The 26,322-nt window shown below is 39.1% G+C and overlaps 1 protein-coding gene across 2 annotated transcripts; it reads left to right on the top strand.

Moving 5' to 3' along the window:
* The first annotated feature begins 316 nt into the window (after positions 1–316).
* Positions 317–24,601, top strand: LOC132096637 (polypyrimidine tract-binding protein 2-like). 2 transcript variants are annotated; one of them, XM_059502109.1, is made up of 15 exons: positions 317–470; positions 1,182–1,212; positions 1,420–1,480; positions 15,970–16,142; positions 16,335–16,478; positions 16,582–16,740; positions 16,845–16,955; positions 17,300–17,498; positions 17,820–17,879; positions 18,536–18,651; positions 21,778–21,811; positions 22,359–22,451; positions 22,547–22,763; positions 23,071–23,148; positions 23,259–24,601. In XM_059502109.1, the coding sequence occupies exons 1-15, from the start codon at positions 463–465 to the stop codon at positions 23,386–23,388; spliced, it is 1,614 nt and encodes a 537-aa protein (XP_059358092.1). In that variant the 5' UTR covers positions 317–462; the 3' UTR covers positions 23,389–24,601. The 2 variants fall into 2 exon arrangements, with proteins under 2 accessions (XP_059358092.1, XP_059358093.1); XM_059502110.1 differs by lacking the exon at positions 17,820–17,879 and having other exon boundaries at positions 318–470.
* The last annotated feature ends 1,721 nt before the right edge of the window (positions 24,602–26,322 follow it).

The raw sequence follows: 26,322 nt of genomic DNA, 5'->3' as shown, positions 1-26,322 counted from the left end.
GCCACAAATAATTAGAATATGAATTCCCTCGTTTTAATTAAAAGGTCCCCCTCGACGGGCCCCCAATTACCCCGGACCCATATGCACGTGCATAGCCAGATGCTATACCCGTTTCCATGATATTTCCAAGCATGGAAATCAGTTTTAATAATTGTGTATTGTTTCCAGGATTTCCATAACGGTGGGAGTCCTTGATAATAATTAGAACGCAGCTGTCTATGCTGCAGAAAACGATTATTTATTTATTTATACGATTATATATCTTATTGTTGGTTTTGATGATGAACTTTTAATATCAGTCACCCCAGATCGCTCTCAGTAGGCTATCTGCTCGTCGGTTCGGCTGTGTTCGGGTAACTCCGTGAATAACAGACTCTCCTCCATTTTGCACCGTTACGCGAGTGTTGAAGGCTCCTCTGCTCCTGCGATCGGTATCACACCGTGAAGAACGTTTTCCCTGCAATGGACGGGTAAGACTACGTTGTTTACAGAGTATGAGAGAAAACAATCAGTTTTTAGTAGCTTAAGTTCATTCTAAAACGAGTTTAGTCGCAATCTTAAGCTTCTGACAAGGCCTCTCGCGCAGGGACTGTTGATGCATAAACCAATGTTGGCTAATAATAACAAACGCATGCGAGCTCCGCACATCATATTTTACTGCTAAATAGATACGATGTGTATACAGACTAACAAATAGCAGCGTTCTGAATAATTTAATACCAGTCTGTGAATTGTTTCGTATTATATGAAGAACAGGGACGTGTAATATAGTGTAGCACCGTGGCTAACGGTACTGTTAATGCGCGGCGGCCGCGTCTGATTTCCATTGTTAGAATGTAACGGTCACTCGCTCCCTACACGAGCAGAATATTAATTAGTCGTTACTGAATACGATTTTATTATGCAAAATTTGCTTTTCAACTCAAGCACTATTAAGCATCTTTTTACAACCTGCTGACAATACTGACCTCACTTAAGTGTTCCTTAAAAAATATTACTTCGTCTTATGCTATTATAATGTAATATTTGTAACATTAAATTTGAAAGTAGTGTACTTTACTGATCACATTGTGTTCAGTCTGACATGGAAATGTTTGTGGTTTCGACAGTGTAACATAACAAACAGCCCAGAATTTATCAGAATTTTTGAACAATGTTACTTATATATTTTCTCTCTACAGCATTGCAAGTGATATTGCAGTTGGTGTGAAGGTAGGTGTTTTTTTTCTTTCTTTTTTTGTCTTAACGTAATTTTAAGATATTTTATCAAAATATCTGAAAAAATCTGAGTGCGCAACCATCCACACAGGTCCGTATTATTTTGGGGGAATGTGGATAATGGAATGATGTAAAGTTATATGATTTATACAAAATTTGAGTGATTTTCTGAATTTGCAGTGTACCTTTGTGTCTTTCTAGAGAAGCTCAGATGAATTGCTGTCTGGCAGTCTGTACAACAGTCCAAACTCTTCAGTCACTGGTAAGAGGGGGAATAAAACAGTAAATTGGGTGCAATCAGTATAGGTTTTTTTTTTTTTTTGAGAAGTTAATAACCGAAAACTCTGCCTACGTGAATACAAAAAATGAAAACTTCACAGATTGGCCAAAGATTTGAGAACTTGGTCATTCACAAAATTCTACAGGGCTCCAAACAAAAAAATTGAGTAAGGAGCCATTGGCTCCTATAAAAAAAAATTAGGCACCAGATAATTTTTTTTAGGTTCCACAGAATAAACTTGTTTTATTTATTTATTTTATTATTATTTATTTATTTATTTATTTATTTATTATTATTATAATTATTATTTTAGTTTTTTACATTTTAACATTTCAATCATACTGTCATGTGTTTATACATCATCTTTTCTTGACTTTATCATCATTTTAATCCATCTTGTAGATGACCTGGGAACTAAGGTTCACTTAAAGTGGGAACTAAACCTCTTTTCCAACTTGAAATATACAGTCATGCATTGTTTATTACACAGAATCTGTACCAATATCATGGGCCATAAGCATCACTTGGCCACTGAATGTTTTGGCTCCTCCTCAATGCATCCTGTAAATGTTGTCATACACTCTTAAAAATAAAGGTGCTTAACAGTGCCATGGAAGGACCTTTTTTTGTCTAAATGGTTTCATAAAGAACCTTTTAACATCAGGATCTTCAGATTATAAAAAGTTGAGAAAGAGATGGTTCTTTAAAGAACCTTTGACTGAATAATTATTTGTTGAACTAAAAATGGTTTTGTGAAGAACCTTTTAAGCACCTTTATTTTAAAGAGTGTATGTCTTTCACACTTTCAGTCTGTTTTTCTTAATTAGTAAAATCCAATTTTATAGGAAGAGTTGAATCATGTACACAACAGGTTAAGTAAAACTATTAAAATGCAGTAGTGCATAAATATAGCAAAATGCTCCTCTTAAGGGTTATTTTTCTACCTGACTGATGAGCTCATGGACATTGAATGGTTATTCTGAGGTAAATGTTTATTATGTTGCGATGTTTACAAGCTTTACACATTTTCCGCAGTTTGATAAACTGGATGAGCTTTTATACTAGACATTTCAGTAAGTTGTACTGTAGGCTCTTCTATACCGCATTAAAAAGCGCCAAAAAAAGTTTATTGTTTGGATTTAAAGCTGATACTTAGATAATTAAAAAGTAACAAAGCACAAAGCCTTTTGCAATTACTGGACGACAAGTGTGCTTAAAATAATGAAGTTCACGCATTAACAGAACACAGCATAGACTTGGGTGTACTCACACTATGTGTTTTGAACCATGCTCGAAGTGGGAATGAGCCCCAAAAGCCGGATCATTTGACTTGTGTGAGCGCTTTGGCGTGGAACGCATGCAGTGTGAGTGCTAACCTCGCCGGAGCTCAGAACAGACAATATTTTGTGTGCACTACCATCATCATTACGGCCGCAAACATTATATTTACTAAACTAAACTTTTAAATACATTTTATTCAATCAAGTATATTTAGGTTTATAATGGCTCTGATTCTTACCTTATTGATGAACTTTGAATTGATGAATTTAGGAAATGTAGTTTGCGAGTAAAGATCTCCTAAAGCTGAAAATAATTTCAGCAACCTCAGCTGTCTCCGTAATAATTTTATGATACATACAAGTGAAAATCAATGCACGGCATACATTATAAATACATTTAAATTTTACATTTAATCATTTAGCAGACGCTTTTATCCAAAGCGACTTACAAATGAGAACAATAGAAGCAGTCAGGTCAACAAGAGAACAACAACAGTATACAAGTGCCATGACAAGTCTCAGTTAGTCTAGTATAGAACGCATAGGAAGTTTTTTTTTTTTTTTTTATAAATTAAAAGACCAGAAAAGGAAAAGTGCTAGTGTTAGTTGGTTAAGTGCAGGCGAAAAAGATGAGTCTTTAGCTGTTTCTTGAAAATGAGTAAAGACTCAGCTGTACGAATTGAGATTGGGAGGTCATTCCACCAGCTGGGCACAGTCCAGGAAAAGGTCTGTGAGAGTGATTTTGAACTTCTTTGGGATGGTACCACAAGGCGTCGATCACTTGCAGAGCGCAAACTTCTGGAGGGCACATAAGATTTAACCAATGAGTTTAGGTAAGTTGGTGCCGTGCCAGTGGTCGTCTTGTAGGCTAGCATCAGTACCTTGAATTTGATGCGAGCAGCTACTGGTAGCCAGTGTAACCTGATGAGGAGAGGACTAACGTGAGCTTTTTTTGGCTCATTGAAGACAACCCTTGCTGCTGCATTCTGGATCAATTACAGAGGCTTGACAGTACATGCAGGAAGGCCCAACAGGAGAGCATTACAATAGTCCAGTCTGGAGAGAACAAGAGCTTTGACAAGAAGTTGGGTTGCTTGCTCTGACAGGAAGGGTCTAATCTTCCTAATGTTGTATAAGGCAAACCTGCAGGACCGGGTAGTTGTAGCAATGTGGTCTGTGAAGCTTAACTGATGATCCATCACAACTCCTAGGTTTCTAGCTGTCCTCGAAGTAATGGTTGATGAGCCCAGCTGTATAGAGAAGTTGTGATGAAGCAATGGGTTAGCTGGAATCACCAGGAGTTCTGTCTTCGTAAGGTTAAGCTGAAGGTGATGGTTATTCATCCAGCTCGAGATGTCACTCAGACCGGCTGAAATGCGAGCAGCTACCGTCGGGTCATCTGGTTGGAATGAGAGGTAGAGTTGGGTGTCATCAGCGTAGCAGTGATAAGAAAAGCCATGCTTCTGAATGACAGATCCTAATGATGTCATGTAGATTGAGAAGAGAAGTGGTCCAAGTACTGAGCCTTGAGGAACCCCAGTAGCAAGGTGGTGTGACTTTGAAACATCACCCCTCCAAGACACACTGAAGGATCTGTCAGAGAGGTAGGACTTAACCCACAGGAGTGCTGTTCCAGAGATGCCCATCTTTCTGAGGGTGGACAGGAGAATCTGGTGATTAACAGTGTCAAAAGCAGCAGAAAGGTCCAGTAAGATGAGTACCGAGTATTTTGAAGCTGCTCTTGCTAGTCGCAGGGCTTCAGTAACGGAGAGCAGAGCAGTCTCAGTTGAGTTGCCACTTTTGAAGCCAGATTGGTTGCTGTCCAGGAGGTTGTTCTGTACAAGGAACATAGAAAACTGGTTGAACACAGCTCGCTCAAGTGTCTTTGCAATGAATGGAAGAAGGGATACCGGTCTGTAGTTTTCAAGAAGCGCTGGATTTAGAGATGGTTTCTTGAGCAGTGGGCTTACCCGAGCCTGCTTGAATGCTGAGGGAAATGTTCCAGAGTGAAGAGAGGAGTTGATAACGTGAGTAAGCGAAGGTATGACTGAAGAAGAGATCGCTTGAAGGAGGTGAGTGGGGATCGGATCAAGTGGACAAGTAGTAGGATGATTGGACAGGAGAAGTTTGGAGACGTCCATCTCTGAGAGTGGGGAGAAGGAAGAGAAAGAGTGTGCGTCGGTCATTGTGAAGTTGTCCTCAGTCTGCGAGTGGAGAATTGGTCGCTGATGGATCTTGTCTTATTTGTGAAGAAAACTGCAAAGTCGTCCGCTGTAAGAGTCGATGGAGGAGGTGGTGGCGGCTGATTAAGAAGAGAAGAGAAAGTCTTGAAGAGTGTCCGAGCGTCACAACAGCTGTTAATTTTGTTGTGGTAGTAGGATGTTTTAGCCGTGAAGACATTTGCGGAGAAGGAAGAGAGGAGAGACTGATACACACTGAGGTCTGTAGAGTTTCTTGATTTCTGCCATTTCCTCTCTGCAGCCCTCTGTGCTGGTCTAGACAACAGTGGGCAAAAGTTGTCCAAGCAAGATGTTAAAGTGGAGCAAAGAGTGTCCGTAGCGCTGTTCGTGTCCAGAGCAGAGAACTGAGAGAGTGCAGGAAGCGAGGATGAAACCACAGAAGATAGGCGAGATGGAGAGAGTGAGTCTAGGTTCCGTCGAAAGGTGACCTGCGTTGGAGTGTGAGGCACTTCAGGAGTAAGTGCTAGGTTAGCAGTAATGAGGAAGTGGTCTGAGGTGTGCAGTGGATAATAATTAACTGAAGAATTGTCCACAGAGCAACAGCGCGTGTAGATGAGGTCCAGTTGGTTGCCTGATTTGTGAGTCGCTGTAGTAGACACTAGCTTGAGATCAAATGAGGAGAGCAGAGTTTTGAAGTCAGCAGCCTGGGGTTTATCTAGGTGGATGTTGAAGTCACCAAGCAGTACCAGAGGAGTACCATCTTCAGAAAAGTTTGATAGCAGCACATCCAACTCCTCCAAGAAGTTTCCCAATTGACCTGGGGGACGATAAATGACCACAAAGTGGATTTTAACAGGGTGGGTTACAGTAATGGCATGTGATTCAAATGAACCAGTACCTGTAGGTGATGGCTGAAGATCAAATTTCCATTCTTTTGATATAAGGAGACCTGTCCCTCCACCCCTCCCAGTGGTACGAGGAGTGTGGGAACAAGTGAAATTAGTGGAGAGGGCTGCAGGGGTGGCAGTATCTTCAGGTTTGATCCAAGTCTCTGTCAGTGCCATGAGGTTGAGACCGGAATGAGTAGCAATTGAAGAAATGAAGTCTGCTTTGTTAACTGCAGACTGGCAGTTCCAGAGACCAACTGGAATAGAGAGTGTAGTAGTAGAGGTCAGAGGGACAGGCCGTAGGTTTGTCAGACAGGCCTTCCTGCGACGTACATAGCGTGCTCTCCGAGTGTTAGTAGTGATAGTAGAGAAAAGCACATAGTGACTACAAGTGTAAGATATTTGAGAACAAGGTATACAAAAAGTAAAGAAAGAGGGGAAAAAAAATGTATTATTAATTATTTGGCAGAATATTAGAGAAAGTGGATTTCTCCGTTATATCATACATGACGTACAGTAAGCGTGCTTCGGCCCGGAAAGTTTAGTGCTAGTGTGAATGCAGGCCAATGGGAGAGTGGGGAGGAGGGGAACATCGTGCTTGGTCTCGTTTCAAGGCAACAAGATCTTGTTAATAATATGGCTTCTCCTTAATAATTATAAACCTGTTGTAGTTTGTTCAAATTGTGCACAAAATTGATGCTACTTTTCTGCACTTTCACTTCACGTCTCCGTCATTTCGATCTCTTGTGCACTGCACAACTGAGCTGTTAATCAGGTGTGTATCAACACTGCTGTACGGCAGAGATGAGGACTGTTTGAAACTCTTTTTTCCACTAAAACTTTAATGCGCATCGTCTCAGTTTAATACATGAACATGGCAAATGGTGTGATTGCAAAACAATCAGGAAAAAAGGCATTACATTATCATTTTTAAATTATAACATGTAAATACATAGGCCTAGTTGCCATTGGCGACCTCAGCAAAAACTTCACCTGCAAATTTAATATTTTTGGTCACAAATGTGACCTTTTTAGTTGCAGTTTGGAGCCTTGTACATACCCCTATTGCGTAGAGTGTCTAGAATGTAGTGCCATTTTAAAGTAATTAGCTATAGAAGCTGTGCCTTAGAACTATTTTAGAACCGCTAAACCCCCTAAGCTGCTCTTAACCCTTGTATTATGTTCGATTTCTGGGTACGATTTTGATGGAGCAGGTCAAATTGACCCTAATTGCCTTTAATGCTATTCCCTAAATATCACATAAAAAAAAAAAAAAAAGAAATCAGAATTTTTTTTTATATCAGTACAGGGCTCCAGACTACCATTTGAGAGCAGTGGCACCAGCACCACTAAGTTCTTCAGATGGTGGTGCCAGGAGCACATTTGGTAGTGCTGGGGGTTGGTGTGTTGGGGTATTCAAAATAAAGATAATTTAATCATAAAATTACTATTACTAAGTGCAGTTACTAATAATATTAATAATGTTCATTTCTTGTTTATTTTTCTTTTGTTTATTGTTTATTTAGATTTGACCGTAAGTTGAGTTCAGATGCATACAAAATGTACTTATATTTAGAGCTGAAACAACGAATCGATTTAATCGATTAAAATCGATTATTAAAATAGTTGTCAACTAATTTAGTCATCGATTCGTTGCTAAATAACTTTTATTTGCCGTAAGCGGCTCATTTCGTGCATATTTCAAATCTGCGGTCACCAAAGTATGGCAGTAATGAGCCACCGGAGGTTTTACTCAGCCAGTACAGCAGGAGAAGTAGCGAATAGCCAATAGCTGGCCTCGTTTTATGTCACGTGCTTCCCGAACAGCGTCTCTGCAGCATTCAGCTTGATGTGGGAGATTGGGAGTACTTTACTTTGAGCCTTCAAAAAAGAAGAGTAACCTGTAAACTCTGCACTACTGAACTGTTCAAGGGGACGTTCACATATCGCGTCTTTTGCGCGCTCAAGTTCGTTATTTCCAATACCGCACCGCATCGAGTTAAAAACATTTCAACTTTTCAGAATGCCGCAAGCGCACCGCGGGACATGTGACAAGAACTAACCAATCAGCGTCATCCTTTCCCGTAACAACGTTAAAAGCTCAGTCAAGATGAAAGGAACAGCTGATCATAGCTGTATGGATTTCCATTTTGAAATAAATTTAGTAGCAGAGCTACTGCAAAGCGATTTTTTGAGCTGCAAGTCCATTTATCCTTTGCTGAAATTTCCGCTTCTTCAAGGAGAGAGCACGTCATGGTTGCTTAGCAAAGGCAGACGCCTCAGGGGCGCAACTGCACGAGGGCTTTGGAAAGAAGGAGAAAGCAGTGCGCCTAGCGTTTTCCACATGTTTTTAGGCGCGATTTGTGAACGGCCCCTAAGACTTTTATTTGTGCAGATTCTCCAGTACAATGTTGTTTGCAAATGTTTAGTCGTAAAAGCTGATAACATTGCTTTTTAACAGTTAACATTTAAAGCTTTACAAACATGTTCTGTGATCAGTTTGTCGTTTACCAGTTCAAAATTCAGTCGTGCAGCCTAATTATGACTGAATGAGAGAGGTAAATGTTTAAAGATATTTGAAATGCACTTTTTTTCTAAGTATTCGCTTCTCTTTTTCACACAGCAGGTTTTTTGTGTGTCCAATTTTTTTTTCTGGACAACCTTCTGATGGATTTTACTTTAAATTGTGAGTTCCATTCAGGTTTCAGGCCATTGGCACTTTTTTCGAAGGATTGTTTACAATTTCACAGCAAAAGCTATAAAGCTGTTTCCCAGTAAATAATAAAATACAATGCACTGCAATTTTATTCTGTTTTATCCTTATTCTTCGTGAAAATATGTTCTGAAAGATTCCTTAATAAGCTTTGTTCGGGATGTTAAACTACTTTAGGAGCTCTAAGGACTGCCATGGTGAAAACATTATTTGAAATCTCCTTGTGAAATTTGCTAGAGTATGGGTCAGTGTTCTTGATTGCAGAAGAGTTCGACAAAGGATTACTAACACAATAAAACAACTCCAGGTATATTTTTGATGAGGATATGACAGTGCAAAATGGTTAAAATCTCTTAAAAATCTATGCTGAATGATAAAGACCATTTATTAATAATTTACTTGGGGAAAAAATGGAAAAAACTAAAATATAAGTACATAAACCGATTAATCGATTAATTGTAAAAAATAATCGACAGATTAATCGATTATCAAAATAATCGTTAGTTGCAGTCCTACTTATATTAACAACAGTAACAGGTGCAAAATCTACTTTTTATGTACAGAATATGTATATATTCCACTCATGTACTAAATGTACCATTATTTTTCTAGAATATGGAACTGACCAACTTCAGTGATTGTGTGATTTAGTAGTAAATTGAAGAAAAGTTTGTGACTTTTCTTACTTCATACACAAAAAGTGTAAAATTTTGACAAAATCAGATTTCTTGATTATTTTATAATAGTGATTTTATAATTTCAAAATATTGAGGAAAAAGTAGAAATGAATGACTAATAAGCCAATAAGCGCTCCTCTGCTTTGAAATTGCTCTCAAAAGGTTGTACAAACCCTGAAATGAATTATATAATGCATTTGACTATTTCTACCACAACACCATGGTTACAGTTAGCGTTACCACTTACGGTTTCCTGACGTATGTCAGCGCTGTTTATAACAGAGATTTCTGTGCAGAATTTTTATGATTCTCACTAGATCTCACAGGAACCTTATCATTAGCCGCTATTCCACTGTTGGGCCAGTGCGAGCCAGGGCTTAAAACGGGCCGTGCGGGGCTAATAGCCTTGGGCCAGTAGATTGAGGCCAAAATAGCCCTGCATTTCCACTGTTGAGTCTGAAGCTCTTCTGCACTTCACTAAAACCCGCCCTTCACACACCTCTCAAAAACAACGTCATGCAACCCCATCATTTCACCAACAAAGAGAAGTTATCAGAAAACTAATAAGAAATAAATCACTGGAACATGCGCGAACACAAATGAACTTTGTTAAATATTTAAATTCAAAAGCATCTATGTTTTACTATGATACATTGAGCATAATTAATTAATTTATCAGGATTGAAAATTAGTCACACAGAAATAAATGTATTTCTATTCTGTTTATTTATTTTAAGCTTAAGCGTTATGAAAATAGAGACTGTTTCTGTTTATTTGTTGTCACATACACCACATTTAGAATGAATGATAATTTCTCTATTTTCCCAAACAAAAAAACATTATTATATTTTTGTGGCATAGGCTACGTGGAGCTAAACTCTCGAGACGAGACTTATGACAGATAAAATATGTTACTACACGATTATGATAGAGAATAAGAAGCTGACATCTGATTTCTTCAAGCGGTCACAGTTTACCATGTTTACTATAGTAACTTTAATACCTAGCGTGCATAGTCTTTTGCATTGCTTATAAATATTTCTGCCTTTTATGGTGATTATAATCCACATCGGATCTGATCAAATTATTTCAAACACTCGCTGCTGACTGAAAGTGAGTTTTGAGCTCAACTTATTTTAAAAAGATTTTAATGTTGGTGATATAGCTGTTATTTTTATGTAATGATCCGCGGTGCTAACCCTCTCCAGACGCGGAGAAACTCCGCCTTTTTTCATAACCACTCCTCTAGCCCCAGCTGGCCCGCTTTGGCCCAAGATTTTTGTCGGGCCAAAAAACCCTGGCTGTTGGCCCCGAGGAAGCCCTGACGAGGCACGATCAAGCCCCGAAAATGACACTGGAAACTTGACTGGCCCTGGCACGCACTAGCATGCCCGCTTTTGGCCCGACAGTGGCTATTGTGTGGCGAATTCAAATGCTTCTCACCGGATCTCAGAGCACTGTTGCATCTGTGCAGTAACAGCATCGCGAAATCAATTTTGGCTCCCGAGTAAATCTGTGCTGAGCTCGGGCAAGTTTGTTTGTGTCGCGGTCCGAGCTGATAAATGGTCCATGCTGCACAGCTGAAACGATGGTTTCGTTTCATTTGATGTTTCTCAAATACAACAGAAATGGCAGAGCTTATGAGTTGGGCATCGCAGTGGTCGCACCAGTGCGACTTCTCACAAAGATTAGTCACCATGGAAATGGTACTTTAATATATTTTAACGGGCTCCTCCCCCTTAGTGGGGGGTGTCATTTTACAAAATGTATTACAGCCTTTTAGAATCAAAACTTTTTATAATCTTGACATAATAAATATTGTTGGAAAAGTCTGAGTCTCAAGATTCAGTATAAAAGTGAGTGAGTGAGTGAAAGTGAGTTTTGAGCTCAACTTATTTTAAAAAGATTTTACAGCCTTTTAGAATCAAAACTTTTTATAATCTTGACATAATAAATATTGTTGGAAAAGTCTGAGTCTCAAGATTCAGTATAAAAGTGAGTGAGTGAGTGAAAGTGAGTTTTGAGCTCAACTTATTTTAAAAAGATTTTAATGTTGGTGTTATAGCTGTTATTTTTATGTAATGATCCGCGGTGCTAACCCTCTCCAGACGCGGAGAAACTCCGCCTTTTTTCATAACTTTTTTCAAAACTTTTTATAATCTTGACATAATATTGTTGGAAAAGTCTGAGTCTCAAGATTCAGTACTTGGTTATTTTGTGATAGAAGTAATATTGAGGGAAAAATCTATATATTTGTGACGGAAAAATTGCATTAAAAAAACAAGTTCTGGTATAACACCATAACAGAATTGCATAGGAACCTCAGTTTTTTATATGAACTTCAAATTTGGAACATAACTTAGACATGTTCATGGCCCTAAATGAGAAAAAGTTGTAAGAAAAATATGAGTTAAATAGTATTTCATATACATTAAAAATAGAAATGATAGCTCACTTTTACCATCTGAGTCTGAGGAAGTCTTTTTCAGCACTGAAAATAATGAAAAAATATTTGTAAAAAGATTGTACTGAAACCAATATCTTGTGCTCTAAAAATGTCTCTATGTAGATTTTGGTGAGCCTAATGGGTACGTTTAGCCCTACCTGGCAAGGTTTCAAAAAATACATAGAAAATACATTTTGGTCCAAAAATAACAAAAATGACGACTTTATTCAGCATTGTCTTCTCTTCCGGGTTGATGTTCCTGTTGATGTATGTTACTGCTGACGTGTTTTCTGGCACCCAATAACAAAGATAACAGCGTTGTACGTCAATTGTCACAGCAGTCGCGCTCACAACAGACCCGGGAAAGAAGACAATGCTGAATAAAGTCGTATTTTTTTTAATTTTTGGACCAAAATGTATTTTCAATGCTTCAACAAATTCTAACTGACCCTATGATGTCACATGGACTACTTTGATGTTTTTATTACCTTTCTGGACATGGACAGTATACTGTACATACATTTTCAATGGAGGGACAGAAAGCTCTCTGACTAAATCTAAAATATCTTAAACTGTGTTCCGAAGATGAACAGAGGTCTTACGGGTTTGGAACGACATGAGGGTGAGTCATTAATGACATAATTTTAATATTTGGGGGAACTAACCCTTTAAGCAGTAAGACATAAGAAATGAAGACATGAAGCTATGGTACAATTTGATATTCAGCAGATCTACAGCCTGAAGGAAACTTCAGTTTCTTAGTTCAAACACAACTTTGTAAAAGGTGCATATGATACTTAATGTATCAATTAATAAGATTAAGTTTGATACTTGCAAGTGTTGCCTGTTCGATAAAGAGTCCTGATTACAGATCGACCCATATGGGTTTATCTATAGCCGATGCCGATGTTTAGAGGTTAGGGTCAGCCGATGGCCAATATGTGCTGCCGATTTTTAGGGACGATATCTTGAAGTTTTCCCCTTCATTTGTGTGCTAAAATGTCACGCTAATAATAAGTGGATGCACAACATTTCTAAACTTATTATCATTTATTGAGCACTGACTTGAACCATCTTTCGAATCTTAATTTTGTGCACTGCACGGTATTAAATAAATACAATTTTATAAAAAAAAAAATCTATTAAACTGAATTTTTTTTTTTAAATATATAAAAAATAAATAATAGTAGTGCTGCAAACACACTAGCAACCAGCAACATTTGTGTTTGGTATAATTAAGACACAGAACATCCAAAGCGCATTCTAATTTCTTACATCTTACATCTAACATACATCGCAGTCTGTTCATTTTTAAAATAAAGTACAGTCAACCAAACATATAAAAGGTTACACTGGTCAGTTTAAATAGACCGTAGTATACCGGTCAACTCTGCTGTTATGCCAAGGATGTTTTTGCTCATGTAAAGAGGATGATCTTTTTTTTTTACATAAACGATTTACGATTTCTAAATCGCTTTATAGCACGGCCCTGACCTCCCGTAGTATGCTATCCAATCCAATCAGAATGCATTGCACCTAGCGCGAGAACAGACTGGGCATATGCCTATTTCCAGGTTCACACACTGTCTGTGATGCGCCTTTTTTTTGGCGGCTGTCAAAGCCTTATTTGATCGGTGAGTGATGTAGAATAGAATGACTGTGCTGCCCCTGACAGGGCGCGTACGAGAGAGAGCCCCGCTGCGCGCGAGCACTCACAGTCTTCAAACTACACGAGCGCTTCTTGCTCTCTCCCTCCCTCGTGCATATTAATCAAAATCATTAGACACGATAGAAAAAGGGCGAAACACCCAAGTTTCACGCGCGCTCGCGCACTCACAGTCTTCAAACTACACGAGCGCTGTCGTGCTCTCTCGCTCGCTCTCTCTCTCTCTCACTCGCTCTCTCTCTCTCTCTCTCTCGTGCATATTAACCAAAATCATTAAACACGATACAAAAAAGGGGGAAACACCCAAGTTTCACGCGCGCTCGCGCACTCACAGTCTTCAAACTACACGAGCGCTGTCTTGCTCGCTCTCTCTCTCGCTCTCTCTCGCTCTCTCTCTCTCCCTCGTGCATATTAACCAAAATCATTTGACACGATAGAAAATGGGCGGAATGCCAAAGTTTCACGTGGAGCATTCGGAGATTTTTTTTTCTACATGACAGGCTGCTGGCTCCCACTGTTAATTTTTATTTTTTGGAAAAGCACTCTCTGTATTAGCTTAAAGCCCTAAAGTTTACATTGGTTACTGTATTCTTTCAATTGCTCTAAACAAGTATTTTGGGTGAACTTTTTTATTGAATGCTAGACATCAAGTTGTTGTTATTTTCATCTGAAAGAAGAACTTATTCAGTAAGCTAGGCCCTATGTGTTCAGTAAGCTTGTTTCAGTAAGCTATGTGTTTTCAAGGCTTCAGGTTTTATTGAATGCTATCTCTATACAAGTGCAAAGTAATGCATTCTTAGTCAGTCTTTTATTTTGTAATTTTAAGAGCAATAAACATATATTGCAATGTTAAAGAATTCATGTTTTTTTCATTCAGATATGTAAATCAACATGTATAAATTGTTAGTAGTCAATTAATGGGGAGATAATCGAAATCGAATCGGTCTGAAAAAAATTAATTGTTAGATTAATTGATGCATCGGAAAAAATAATCGCTAAAATAATCGTTTATCCCAGCCCTACTGACTACCTTTATCTCCCAGGACTGTTGTTGAATCTTCCAAAAGTTTTGGCTTGGGGTCCTTCACATGTGGCAGCAGCACTTTCCAACGCACCAATAACACGGGGCTGCCCGTCGACGTGCCTGACTTTAAATCGGCGCTACTAAACATGGATATCAGCCGATGCGGATATATTAAAAAATGACAAATATCGGTCGACCTCTAGTCCTGATGCACTTTGGGACTCCAGTTGGTCTCTGCTGAAGTGAATTGATGAGACCAGTTCGAATCAGAGGATTTTGAAGAATGAATAGTCAAGGCCGAAGCCTGGCATAAGCTAAGCGTGGTATTTAAGGCTCTTAGCTCAGCATCTTCTACTGGAATTCCTGAATCTAGAAGAACCGCATGTTCTGGTGATCAGTGATCTATATAGGGGGATGATGGGGGGATGAGCCAATGAGGAATGGTACCTTTTGGAGGGAAGTTTTACATCTCTTTGTCTCTAGTCTGGTGTCTTGCATATGGGAGTTCAAGAGAAGAATCTTTAAGATTCTTATAAAACTAATGTGTTGCATAGGCATCAACATATACACTATCATTTAGATCATGAAAATACAAACTCATAGATACCAAACATCATATAGATGAGGTTATATTAACTTGTGATCCATCATAAGCATGTATAAAACATATATAATACACAAAACACAATATACGAGAACAGTAACAGCATACACAATGTCCTAAAGTATATGTGAATTATTTCAAAGAAAGTTTTTTCTATGTATTAATTAGAGAAGAGTCCCTTTTTATGTGCATTATGTGTCTATTTTTTGAGAGACTTGAGTTCAGAGTTGCTTAGCCACATTCCTGGGTGTCGTAACCCTAGTGTTATCAGATAGTGTGCCTATGGTTGCTATGGAACCAGAGGCCTTTTCTGCCTTTTTTGAGGGGGAAGGGTCCATAGACCCTTTGGTTAGATGAGGTGGCGTTAGATATTATTTGTTAAATATAACAAATAGTTATGTGTCTGATTGGTCCAAATACTACAAGACATTGACTCTGTTTCTGATTTTACATACCTCCTAAGAAATTAGAAATTACTGTCAAAGATTTTCCATGTCAACAAGTAACCCTGCAGTTGTTTGTAAAACAAAAGTTTTTTTTGTCATAAAATGATATATATTTTTAATTTTATTATTGTATTTATTTATTTATGGTTCAATTTTATTTATTTTTTTAAAGCAGATTTTAAATTGCAAATCGCAATTTTAACCAGAAAAATTGCAATTACATTTGGTGCGAGATGCAGAAAAACATAAACGGACAGCAAAATGGGCAAAATAATTTGACACGCATACATAAGGCATTTTGTAAAACAAGTGTTAGCAGAATGCGAGATGACATCCAATCTGAAAGGACACAGTCATTTTTTGCATATTCATGAAATATGAACAAAATATGGAAAATTGAAACAATGCATTTATTGACTTTATTGACTATCATTTCCCCAGTTACTGGCAAATAATATATAGGTGGTCCAGTTTTTTAAATTAAATATCATATAAACATTAAAAAAAAAACTTTTGAAGTGCAGGTATATTTCTGATGTATTTGACAGCTAATGGAAGTGACAGTAAGAAACTGAGGGTGGAGGACAGCATGGACAGCCCACCATCCAGAGTCATTCATATCCGGAAACTCCCCAATGAGGTTTCCGAGACTGAGGTCATCGCCCTGGGTTTGCCATTTGGAAAGGTCACTAATATCCTGATGCTTAAAGGCAAAAATCAGGTATGTGATGGGGGATGGTGGTGAGGAATGTTAAACCAAGCTCTTGTTGTGATAACAGAGATAGAGCTTCTGAAATTCAATTTAGTGTTTAAAATGTCTTGTTAAAGCTGTTTTTCAAATTGGGTGAACAAAGTTTTTGCTCATTCATTTGGAAAAAGAGCCTCTTCATTTTGAACATTTTCCCTCAATTAGGCATTTTTGGAGCTAGGAACAGAGGAAGCAGCTGTTACCATGGTGACGTACTACACAGCTGTTACACCTCAAGTGCGTAATGTCCCAGTGTTCATTCAGTACTCCAACCACAAAGAGCTCAAGACTGACAGTACACTCAACCAGGTTAGAAAATGCACTCCTCCTTGTTTTAACTAAAATTAGCAACAGAAGTGTGTAATTTGCGTAGTTCTAGTCCTAATCGGTTTCCCTTGCTTTCCTTCCAAAGCGAGCTCAGGCTGTGCTACAGGCGGTGTCCGCAGTCCAGGAGGGTGGCTCACCAAGCTCAGCGGCCGGCGAGAGTGTGTTAACGCCTGCCCCTAGCCCAGTACTGCGAATAATCATCGACAACATGTTCTACCCAGTCACCCTGGACGTCCTCCAACAGGTCACTGGCCACCGCAGGCATCCATCTGGAATAAACTGCAACCGAATATATTTTTACACTCTCATGGCTCTGAATTAACAGGACTTTGCACTGATCTCTCTTAGATCTTCTCCAAGTTTGGGACCGTCATGAAGATAATCACATTTACCAAAAATAATCAGTTCCAGGCTCTTCTGCAGTTCAGTGACCCAGTAAATGCCCAGCAGGCCAAACTGGTGAGTGAACGAAGAGGAGGATTGAAACCACCGCAAAATCTATAAATGTGTAATGATGTGCCAAAGCACTGTTATGAGATTTTTAATGCGATGGTTATGGCCACAGGCAAATTATGATCCAGTCATATGTTGGTTTAGTACCTTTTTTTCATTTATGCAATGAAGTGACTGCAGTTGTCATTACTTGTAGAGGAGCATTTTTATTACTTTGAGCCAGGGCCCTACATTACGCACTGGCTGTGATCATTCTTATCCTTATTCACCCATGTCGTAGAATAACAATAATAGAATAACAAATGTCTTGCTCTCATCCTCCATCTCTTTTTTGCTTCCTTTCATTAAAGTCCTTGGATGGCCAGAACATATACAACTCCTGCTGCACTTTGCGCATCGACTTCTCCAAGCTGGTCAACCTGAATGTAAAATACAACAACGACAAAAGTCGGGATTACACCCGGCCCGATCTGCCCTCAGGAGATGGCCAACCGCCCGTGGACCCGTCTGTGGCAGCCACTCTCAGCAAAGATTCCACCTCCCTGCTCGGTAAGTTAGAAAATACTCTCACTTGTGCCTCGAATGCAAACGTTTCTCAATCACGCCTTTAAGACCCATCTTCCCTGTCATTCTCTGACATGCATCATCATCTCCTGTCTGCATAGCTTCAGTTTCAGAGCAGGGTAGAGGTGTGAATGCTTCGCCTCTCTTGTGATTCATGAGAGTTTTCTAGTTCTTGGTGGAAAATGGGTCAATGGTGCCTGAAATGCAATGTGATATTCAAACACGTTGCTTTACGTTTTTGCCGCTTCCACGGCCCCAAGTCTGTGTTTGATCCCGTAAGACTTTGACTATACACGTTCTCCTTAGGTACTCCCTCTGGAATGGTAACTTCCTACTCTAGTGGTGGAGGGTTTCCATCTTCTCTAGGTACCTATGTTTCCATTTACTTTCCCTTTTCCTTTTGATTTTCTAACCCTACTTGAATGCGCTCTTCCTTCTGAAGGACAGGGACTTTTCCAGTGCTGTCAGAATTGGCAGGGCTTTTATGTTGAAACCACCCCAACCATTTGTCCTGACTTGACATGCAGGATTCATAAACAGTGTCGTTATTTGTCAAAGCATAAATCTGAAGCTGCAACAATAAGCCCTTCCATTCTGCATTATGGGCCTGATGTAATAGATTGACACGCACACTAATTAGGGACCAGTATTTCAGACAGACTGGCAATCCAAACTGCCAAACACAAGTTCCCTTTAGCTAAAGCAGAGCGGTATTGAGCGGCTAACTACCACGAGCAGAGAGGGCCCAAAAAGCAATTTTGTTCGGATATTGCTCTAGAGTGCCAGTCTGTGTGAAATCGGTTCAGATAAAGATCTGCCTAGCAGCAGATATTGACTCTGGGATGTGGGTTTGCCTGAGGAGTGTGGTGTTGGCTGCGTAACTGCATGTGCTTGGTGTGGTGGGTGCAGACAGGTAGAATGCATGGCCACAGGGCAGATCCGCCTGAGAAGCTGAGCTTTATGCTCTTCTGCTCTTCTGTGTGAGCTGACACGGTCCTTCCTCTCTCCTCCTCTCTCTGTAGGGGCCATCAGTCCTCTGAGTGCAGCAGCGGCAGCGGCAGCGGCAGCAGGGAGGGTGGCGTTGTCTGGACATTCGGGACCTGGTGGAGTGCTACTGGTCAGCAACCTCAACGAAGAGGTCAGTACACTCCCACAATACACACAGACAAACATCTCTGCTCTCTCTGTTCAGTCTTTTCATTATGTCAACCAGTTTACCAGTACACTGTATGTCTCAGGTTTTAAATGTTCAGTCCTCATCTGTTAAAGATCATTTTTGAGTTGGAGGGGTCTTAACATAACCTTCACAGCATTTAGCAACAGAGCAGTGTTAACATACATAAAACTTTGTTGTGTTGTGAGAGTATAACAGAAAGAAGGATAATAATAAGCCTTAAGCCTTTTCATAATTGTAACATATTTTTTCAGTAAATACTAGAGCTGTATAATTTTTTTTAATGAATCTTTATTAGCAATTGTAAGAACTAATATAATGTGATTGAATAAACCTCACCAGCTGCCTCACATATGTGCTTTCATTATTTAAATTTATATGTCATTTTAAAGTTTGCAGTTGCATTATATGTGCTTTATTAAGCTGTAATGGCCCAAAATATTACTTGATATACAAGTGTGAAAAAGAAAGTGTACGTTCACCAAGAAATGAAAATTCTGTCATCGTTTACTCACCCTAATGTCAATCCAAAAACAGACAACCAAAAAAAAACTTTTGTTAATTTTCAGCACACAAATGAAGACTTTAATGTTCTCTCTTCATTTTTATCCATCTATTGAAAGTCCACACAGCCAAAACATTCACTTGTCAATAAAGTGGTTTAAAGCATGTCTTCTGAAGGTGCAAGAACGTGTTTAAAATGAAAAAAAAAGACAAATTTTGTCCATATTTTTGACCTTATTTATAGCCTGGATGCTCCAACACTAGTTTAGGAATGTCAGAACCAATGTACTGATTTTAGGCAGATTTCACAGAAACCAGTCTGTTTTTGTTTTAGAACATCTTGAATGCTTGGCAGTGTATGATCCTCGTTCACTAAGTGTATAGTGCCCAGGTCAGCTGCTGTGTGATGTCTAGGTAAATTTTTTTCTTTCAGATTACAATATTCTTGTAGTGAACTCCAGCCGTATATGATTACCTTATTTTTCGGACTATAAGTCACACTTTTTTTCATAGTTTGGCTGGTCCTGCGACTCATAGTCAAGTGTGACTTATTTATCAAAATTAATTTGACATGAACCGAGAGAAATGAACTAAGAGAAAACATTACCGTCTACAGCCGCGAGAGGGCGCTCTATGCTGCCAGAGATACTGCTCAGTGCTCCTGTAGTCTACTACTGAAAACATAGAGCGCCCTCTCGCGGCTGTAGACGGTATCTAAATAAATGCGACTTATAGTCCGGTGCGACTTATATATGTTTTTTTCCTCATCATGATGTATTTTTGGAATGATGCGACTTATACTCAGGTGCGACTTATAGTCCGAAAAATACGGTTTCATTTAGGCCTTTTTTTCCATCTTTAGTCAGCATGCCTACACATACAGAATCAACCTTGTTTGCTTCATGTGCCAGAACAAACCTCAGTGGTTCTCACTTCTCAAGCAAACATGGTTGAGCTTCCGTGTTTACCATATTTGATAAACTCTGTGTTCGGTGATCAATGTTTATAGGTGAATAAAAGCCTAAATTTAGTCTGAAATAAAAACAACATGAGGCTGAGTAAATGATGACAGAATTATTTAGGTGTACTCGGAGAGTCTGTTTGTCACGGTACACTTTTATAAAAAAAACTAAAAAATACCCAGCCCTACTAAAGATATCATCAGGGCTTCCTTCATTCCAAACACAGCAATCACATTCCCATGTTAACTTTGCTCTTTTGCTGGATGTTCTGAAGTTGATTTCAAAGTCATTTCAGTCACTTTTCTAATGTGCCTTAGATTGAGAATGATGTATTCAGTCACACACAATGAACACTGAGCAGGTGACTTGTCTTGACATGACTTCAAGGTTGACCCGTGTCTCATTTCCATCCTCAGTGTATTTCATATATTATGGTCAATGTTATTTCAGTATATTTGCAGTTTGTAGAGAATTGATAGTGACCAGTAACGAATTAAAACCTGTAGCTCTTTGTTCTCTATTGTCACATTTATACTTGCAGAAATATACTGAAAGCATTCTCAGTAAGGTTTTCGTCGAAATGGAGGGTGTCTCTGCATTTTCTCCTCTGTGCAAAATTTGATCACTGTCTCTCCTCTGTCTTTATCTCTCCCCCTCTCTGTCTCCCCCTCGCACCTTTTCACAAACGCTCTGTCTGGAAGTAATATCTAACTGTCTTTTCTCTCTAAGCTGTATCTCTCTCTTCCTCTCCTGATGCTCCACTGCCTCTCTCTAAGCTATTCAAAGTTGGTATGAAACATGGTAGCCCCACCCGCCTCTCTCATTTCTCTCACACTCTCTCTCACTTTGTCTTTTTGAAGTGTCCCAGTAATTTCCCCATCATGGTTTTTGTGTTCCCAAACACTTGTGGATTTGTGGAGTTTTCGACATGACGTGCTCTCTATTGATGCCATAACTCTGCAAGGTGGTTTTCATGGCCACTCGCTGCATGGCCCCGCCCCTTTACAGCTATAGGCTGATGTTTTGTTTGTGTGATTGTATTATTTTTTTTTCTCTTAACACCTGCTCATACCAAAGCCTTTCACGTGCTCTGCATGCTTTGTCCTTCTCACAGCGTTTCTGTGCTGCAGTTAGTCAGAGTAAATGTGCCCTGCCCACACTCGAGCTCGGGTGACTACGTTTGGCACTGTTAAACATAGTCGGGGGAAGCAAACGAAAAAGAGAACCCTGCCATTTTCTGACCAAACTCCTGCATTTCCTATGTACTGACCTGTATATTATTTTTGTACCCACTTCCAACTTTTTTTTTTATCCCACGCTGCTACCATCCTCTCCTCTCCTCTCCTCTCCTCTCCCCAATCCTCTCCTCTGTGATTGTTTGGCCCTTTCTCTCCTGCAATCCTGTCTCCCCACCCTCCACCCATTCATGCTTTGTGCCTGAAACAAAACAAATGTTCCTCCTCGGACCGACTTGCCCCAATTAACTGCCTTGACCCATGCTCCATGACCACCTCACCATTCTACGGGAAACCACCCTCCGTTATGGATGATCTGTTCATCTCCGCTCTACCTCGACTCTTCTCTCTTCCTGTCTTACGCTGCTTGCTCTTCTCTCCTTCTAAAGATGGTTACGCCCCAAAGTCTGTTTACCCTCTTCGGTATGTTATTGTTAGCAATCTACATCTTTTTTTGTTTTGTTTATCTATTGTTAATTTCATTTCAGTTGTTTTATATTCTTGTTCATTTATCATTTTAAGGGTTAGTTATTAATCTGGCACTAGTGTAACAATTTCTTCGTTTTCCCATTTAATTGGTTTAGTTCTAGTATGCCAAATTTCAAATGAACTAATTGTTTTGTTCGTTTTTCCTTGGCTTTCGAAGCCTCTGTCTCTATCTTGCTCTATCTGTCTCTCTTCACGTACAGCTTATATTAATGCATGGTTGATTATTTTGCATGTAGGCTTTTGATTTTAACTTTGCCATATCACATGAGCTTGTTTTTTTCGAGGGCATATCAAATAAATTGTGTCTGTTAGAAACACTGTTTTGGATTCTTTGGTGTAGATAATTTGGAAGATTTGTACCATCATCTTCACCTTTCATGTCAGAACCGGAGCTTCTGAAGCACTAACTTGTCCTTCCTGGTTCACTCTTCTCCTCCTCCTCCTTCCCTCCCTCTTCCACCTGCCTCTTGCTTAACCGAAGGTGTCTACGGTGACGTGCAGCGCGTGAAGATCCTTTACAATAAGAAGGACAGTGCTCTAATACAGATGTCTGATGGAAACCAAGCTCAGTTAGGTAAGATGACACACTGTCCTTTTTGTGATTAACCTGTACCATTAAGCATATTGCATTAAGACGAAGAAAGAGCTCTCTGGGTCTTTATTATCTAGCCATGAGCCATCTAAACGGGCAGAAGATGTATGGCAAGATCATTCGTGTGACCATCTCCAAGCACCAGACAGTACAGCTGCCCAGGGAGGGTTTAGATGATCAGGGCCTGACCAAGGACTTCACCAGTTCTCCTCTGCATCGCTTCAAGAAGCCTGGGTCCAAAAACTTCCAGAACATCTTCCCCCCTTCAGCTACTCTCCATCTTTCTAACATACCGTGAGTATGCAGGAGAACCTCAGTCCTAATGAATGCTAGTGGTGATTTTTCTCTATGTTTTGCCATTTTATTAATACATGTGTCTTGTGTGTGTGTTCTGGAATCATAAATCTTGGACCAACTGCTGACCAACTTTTTAAAGTAATTGTCAGTTTTTTTCCCTCACAGTGTCTTCTCAGTTCTAGTCTGAGATTAAAATGTGGCTACCAAGGAAAATTTGTTTTCCTTTTTTATTGGTTCATGCATCATGATAACATTTTACCATTTACTCTGAGGAAATGCTAATAACTGCTTGTTTCCCCTCCAGTGAGAATGTGACAGAGGAGGATTTACGACTGCTCTTCTCAAACTCCGGCGGTACAGTGAAAGCGTTCAAGTTTTTCCAGTAAGAACCAACTGTATTCCATTTCTTAGTCATTTTTGTCTACGTTCACAATCCTTGGTACGAACGTCACTTATTTATTATTACTATTATTATTATTACTTTATTTCTAGAGATCGCAAAATGGCTCTGCTGCAGACGTCCACGGTGGAGGAGGCGATTCAGGCACTCATTGACCTCCACAACTACGACATGGGCCGTGGCCACCGCCTGAGAGTGTCTTTCTCAAAGTCCACCATCTGAGGATCCCCTGATGCTATGCCGCCTTTCCTGTTTCTCCCTCAGGAGCCTCAAGTCAAATTCATTTTTACCAGTCATTCCTTAACACCATATCAAGGACTTCAATAAGAATGGTCCTTAAAGGAACACTCGCTCTGTATCTGCTCCTTCTGTTGTTTGTGTATGGCCAGCTGTTATTCTGTTTTAGGATGGATTGACAAAAATGTGCCTTACTTAGCAAAATAGTATCATCCCTTTGCTCCTGTTGTTACACATTATAGATGTTTAGGCACATTATGTGTGATGATACAGAAAATGTAACCTTGCTTTGTTGTTTTGATGGCTTTTGAAAGTGATAGTTTTCACTCTTGCCCAACATGGCCTCACCTTGTCATTTTTCAAAACCAATTCAATTCAAGCTTTGAAAGCTAGTCGGCTTGCTTTGATTCAAAGGCAGAAGCTTATTTTTTATGATCTATTGAATTGAATCTGAACTGAATTTGATGGAACATGCTCCAAGTTGTAAATGATCTTGTGCATTTGTTTTATTTTGGGCTGTAGTGTTTTTTTCTTCTTTGATCAGGCGCCCAAGGTACTTTTTGTGATTGAAACCTGTGGTAAACAAACCTCTGACAGTGGGGAGCACAGTGTGTGATGTATAGTATTTGATTTGATATTTCTCTTTGACTTATCTTCAGTGTATTGTTACCCATTTTTTTTAGATGAAAATCAGAGCATGTGCTGATGGATCTTGGCAGTTGCATGTGTCAGGTTGACCATGTTTGACGTTGTGATGTCACATTAATGTAGAGACTGTTGGGACCAAAGTAAATGTGCCTTTAGTCTTACTTTATTCTGCATTGTACAAAATGTTTTATTCAACCTCTGGAATATTTTTATCAATGAAAAAAATAAATAAAAATCAGACTTTCCAACTGACATCACTCATATAAATTATCCTTAATTGTCCTTGATTGTGGCTGTACAAGAATCACTCACTGATTCTACTGATAAATGACTTTTCTTCTGGTCTAGGCCTTGGAAACTGGGGTGGGGGGGGTGGTGTAAATTTTCTACATGAATTGAGTTTTTACATCTTCAGAAATGTAAAGTTCAGTATAGAAGCGGCACAATTAAAGGTTCTTTTTTTCTACCAAGCTCGTGCTTGACAGTCCCTGTGTGGTGTAGTGCTTTTATCTTGTAGCATGCTGAATAAACTCTTCTCGCTCTGCATTCACCTCTGTCTCTCTGCTGTTTCTTCCTCTTTCTCTTCCTGTACTGTCCTCTGTATCTCACTTAGCTCTTTTTCTCTGGAGTACTCTTTCCAGGGTGGAGAAACACTCACTTGACTTGGTATAAAAATACACCCTAGAAGTAAAACATGAAAACAATGTAATCTTTGACTTCATTTGCAGTGATCATCTGTAACTTTCCCATCCTTTTGTCACGTTTCTTCTCTCTATTTTCTCATGCTTATCACCAGATATCTGTTTATATATCTATCCAACCTAGACAGAAATGTGCATGCCATTTTCAATCCCCACAATCTTTTTCCAAAAGTAGGGTGTTTGGGCAACAGATTGGTACCTGTGTTTAGTTGCATGTGGTACAATGGTGAAAAGGTGCTTACAGCCTTTCAGCATGCAGCTTATTGTGTGTTGAAGCAATCGATTGTCTGGTGGAGAAAGGACAATCACCTAGCACCAATTTGAGCAAAGATGCAAGGTACAAAAATTGCAGCTTACACCATTTTTGTGAACTGGTATAAACCGTGCAGTGCTAGAATCCTTCTGGGAGAGTGTTTCTTTTTTGGTAAGAATGCTCTCATTTTTTATAGAAAGAAAGCTTTTACAGAGTACGATGCCTGTGCTATAGTTAAACATGAAGGAGATCCAACAATTTGAGCTTGTGTTACCTTTAGGGTTGGGTATTTTTTATGCTTAGCATAAAAAAAGCTTATTTTGGATTTTGCAACCTAGAACTGTGTGATGAGGCTGTTTCCACCACATTTCTTAGCACATGAAACCAAACACAGAAAAGTAACTGAAAATATGTCTTATAGGTGAAGACATTGCTGTTATTTTTGCTGCAATTATGACAAAGCTGGCTGTTTTCATGTTCTATTAACAGAAGCTGCCATATTGATATATCAAATTAATCACGATACATTGTGTGATTCAAGAAGTTTTAAAAACTGCATTTTCATCAGTAAAACAAATATTGTGGGGGGAAATTATTTCTTGATTTAGATTTTTTTTTTCTATCATTTTAATTCAGAGTAGAGTTATATATTATCAGAGTAGATATTAATAATTTTTTTTATAATTTTATATAAAATATTGGCTGGACACTACATGTTTTAATTTCAACATTTTTGCAATAATAAATAGTTCCTAGTTAAAGTGCAAGGGTGCCAATATTGTTGGCCTCCACTGTAGTTACTTCTGCTCCAAACCATATTGGAACATTTGCTAATTTAAGTTTCTGAATAAAAATGTGCTCTTTTGAATGTGCTAATTGAACTCAATCAGCCTGCTCTGAAGCTCAGGTTTTTTCCTAAAGCTTTAGGATCTTGTTATTGTGTTGCGAATATTCTGGATGTCAAAGCTCCCTTGAGCAATCCAAGCCCACTCTGCTCAGTGTGTTGTTGCAAGGCCATCTGTGACTCGCCACGTAGCCTTTAATACCTGAAAAAAAAGAACCCTGAAGTTTCTCTCTGCCTTACATTTACATTTAGTCATTAGCAGATGCTTTTATCCAAAGCGACTTACAAATGAGCACACTGCTCAAGCTGTAGGCCCAATACAGGTCAGTTCAGAGATCAACAGGGCACAAAAAACTACTAGCATTGTATGACTTGAAAATTGATATGTTTTCCTTCAACAACTGATGTAATTGTAGCATAATTGTGGATGGTTATCATGAGACTTCATGCAGTGCTAAATAGGAGCCTTCAAT

Source organism: Carassius carassius, chromosome 20 (assembly GCF_963082965.1).
Source record: "Carassius carassius chromosome 20, fCarCar2.1, whole genome shotgun sequence".
NCBI lineage: Eukaryota > Metazoa > Chordata > Actinopteri > Cypriniformes > Cyprinidae > Carassius > Carassius carassius.
The sequence above is the reverse complement of the archived record's forward strand: the minus strand, read 5'-3'. Positions and strand labels throughout refer to the sequence as shown.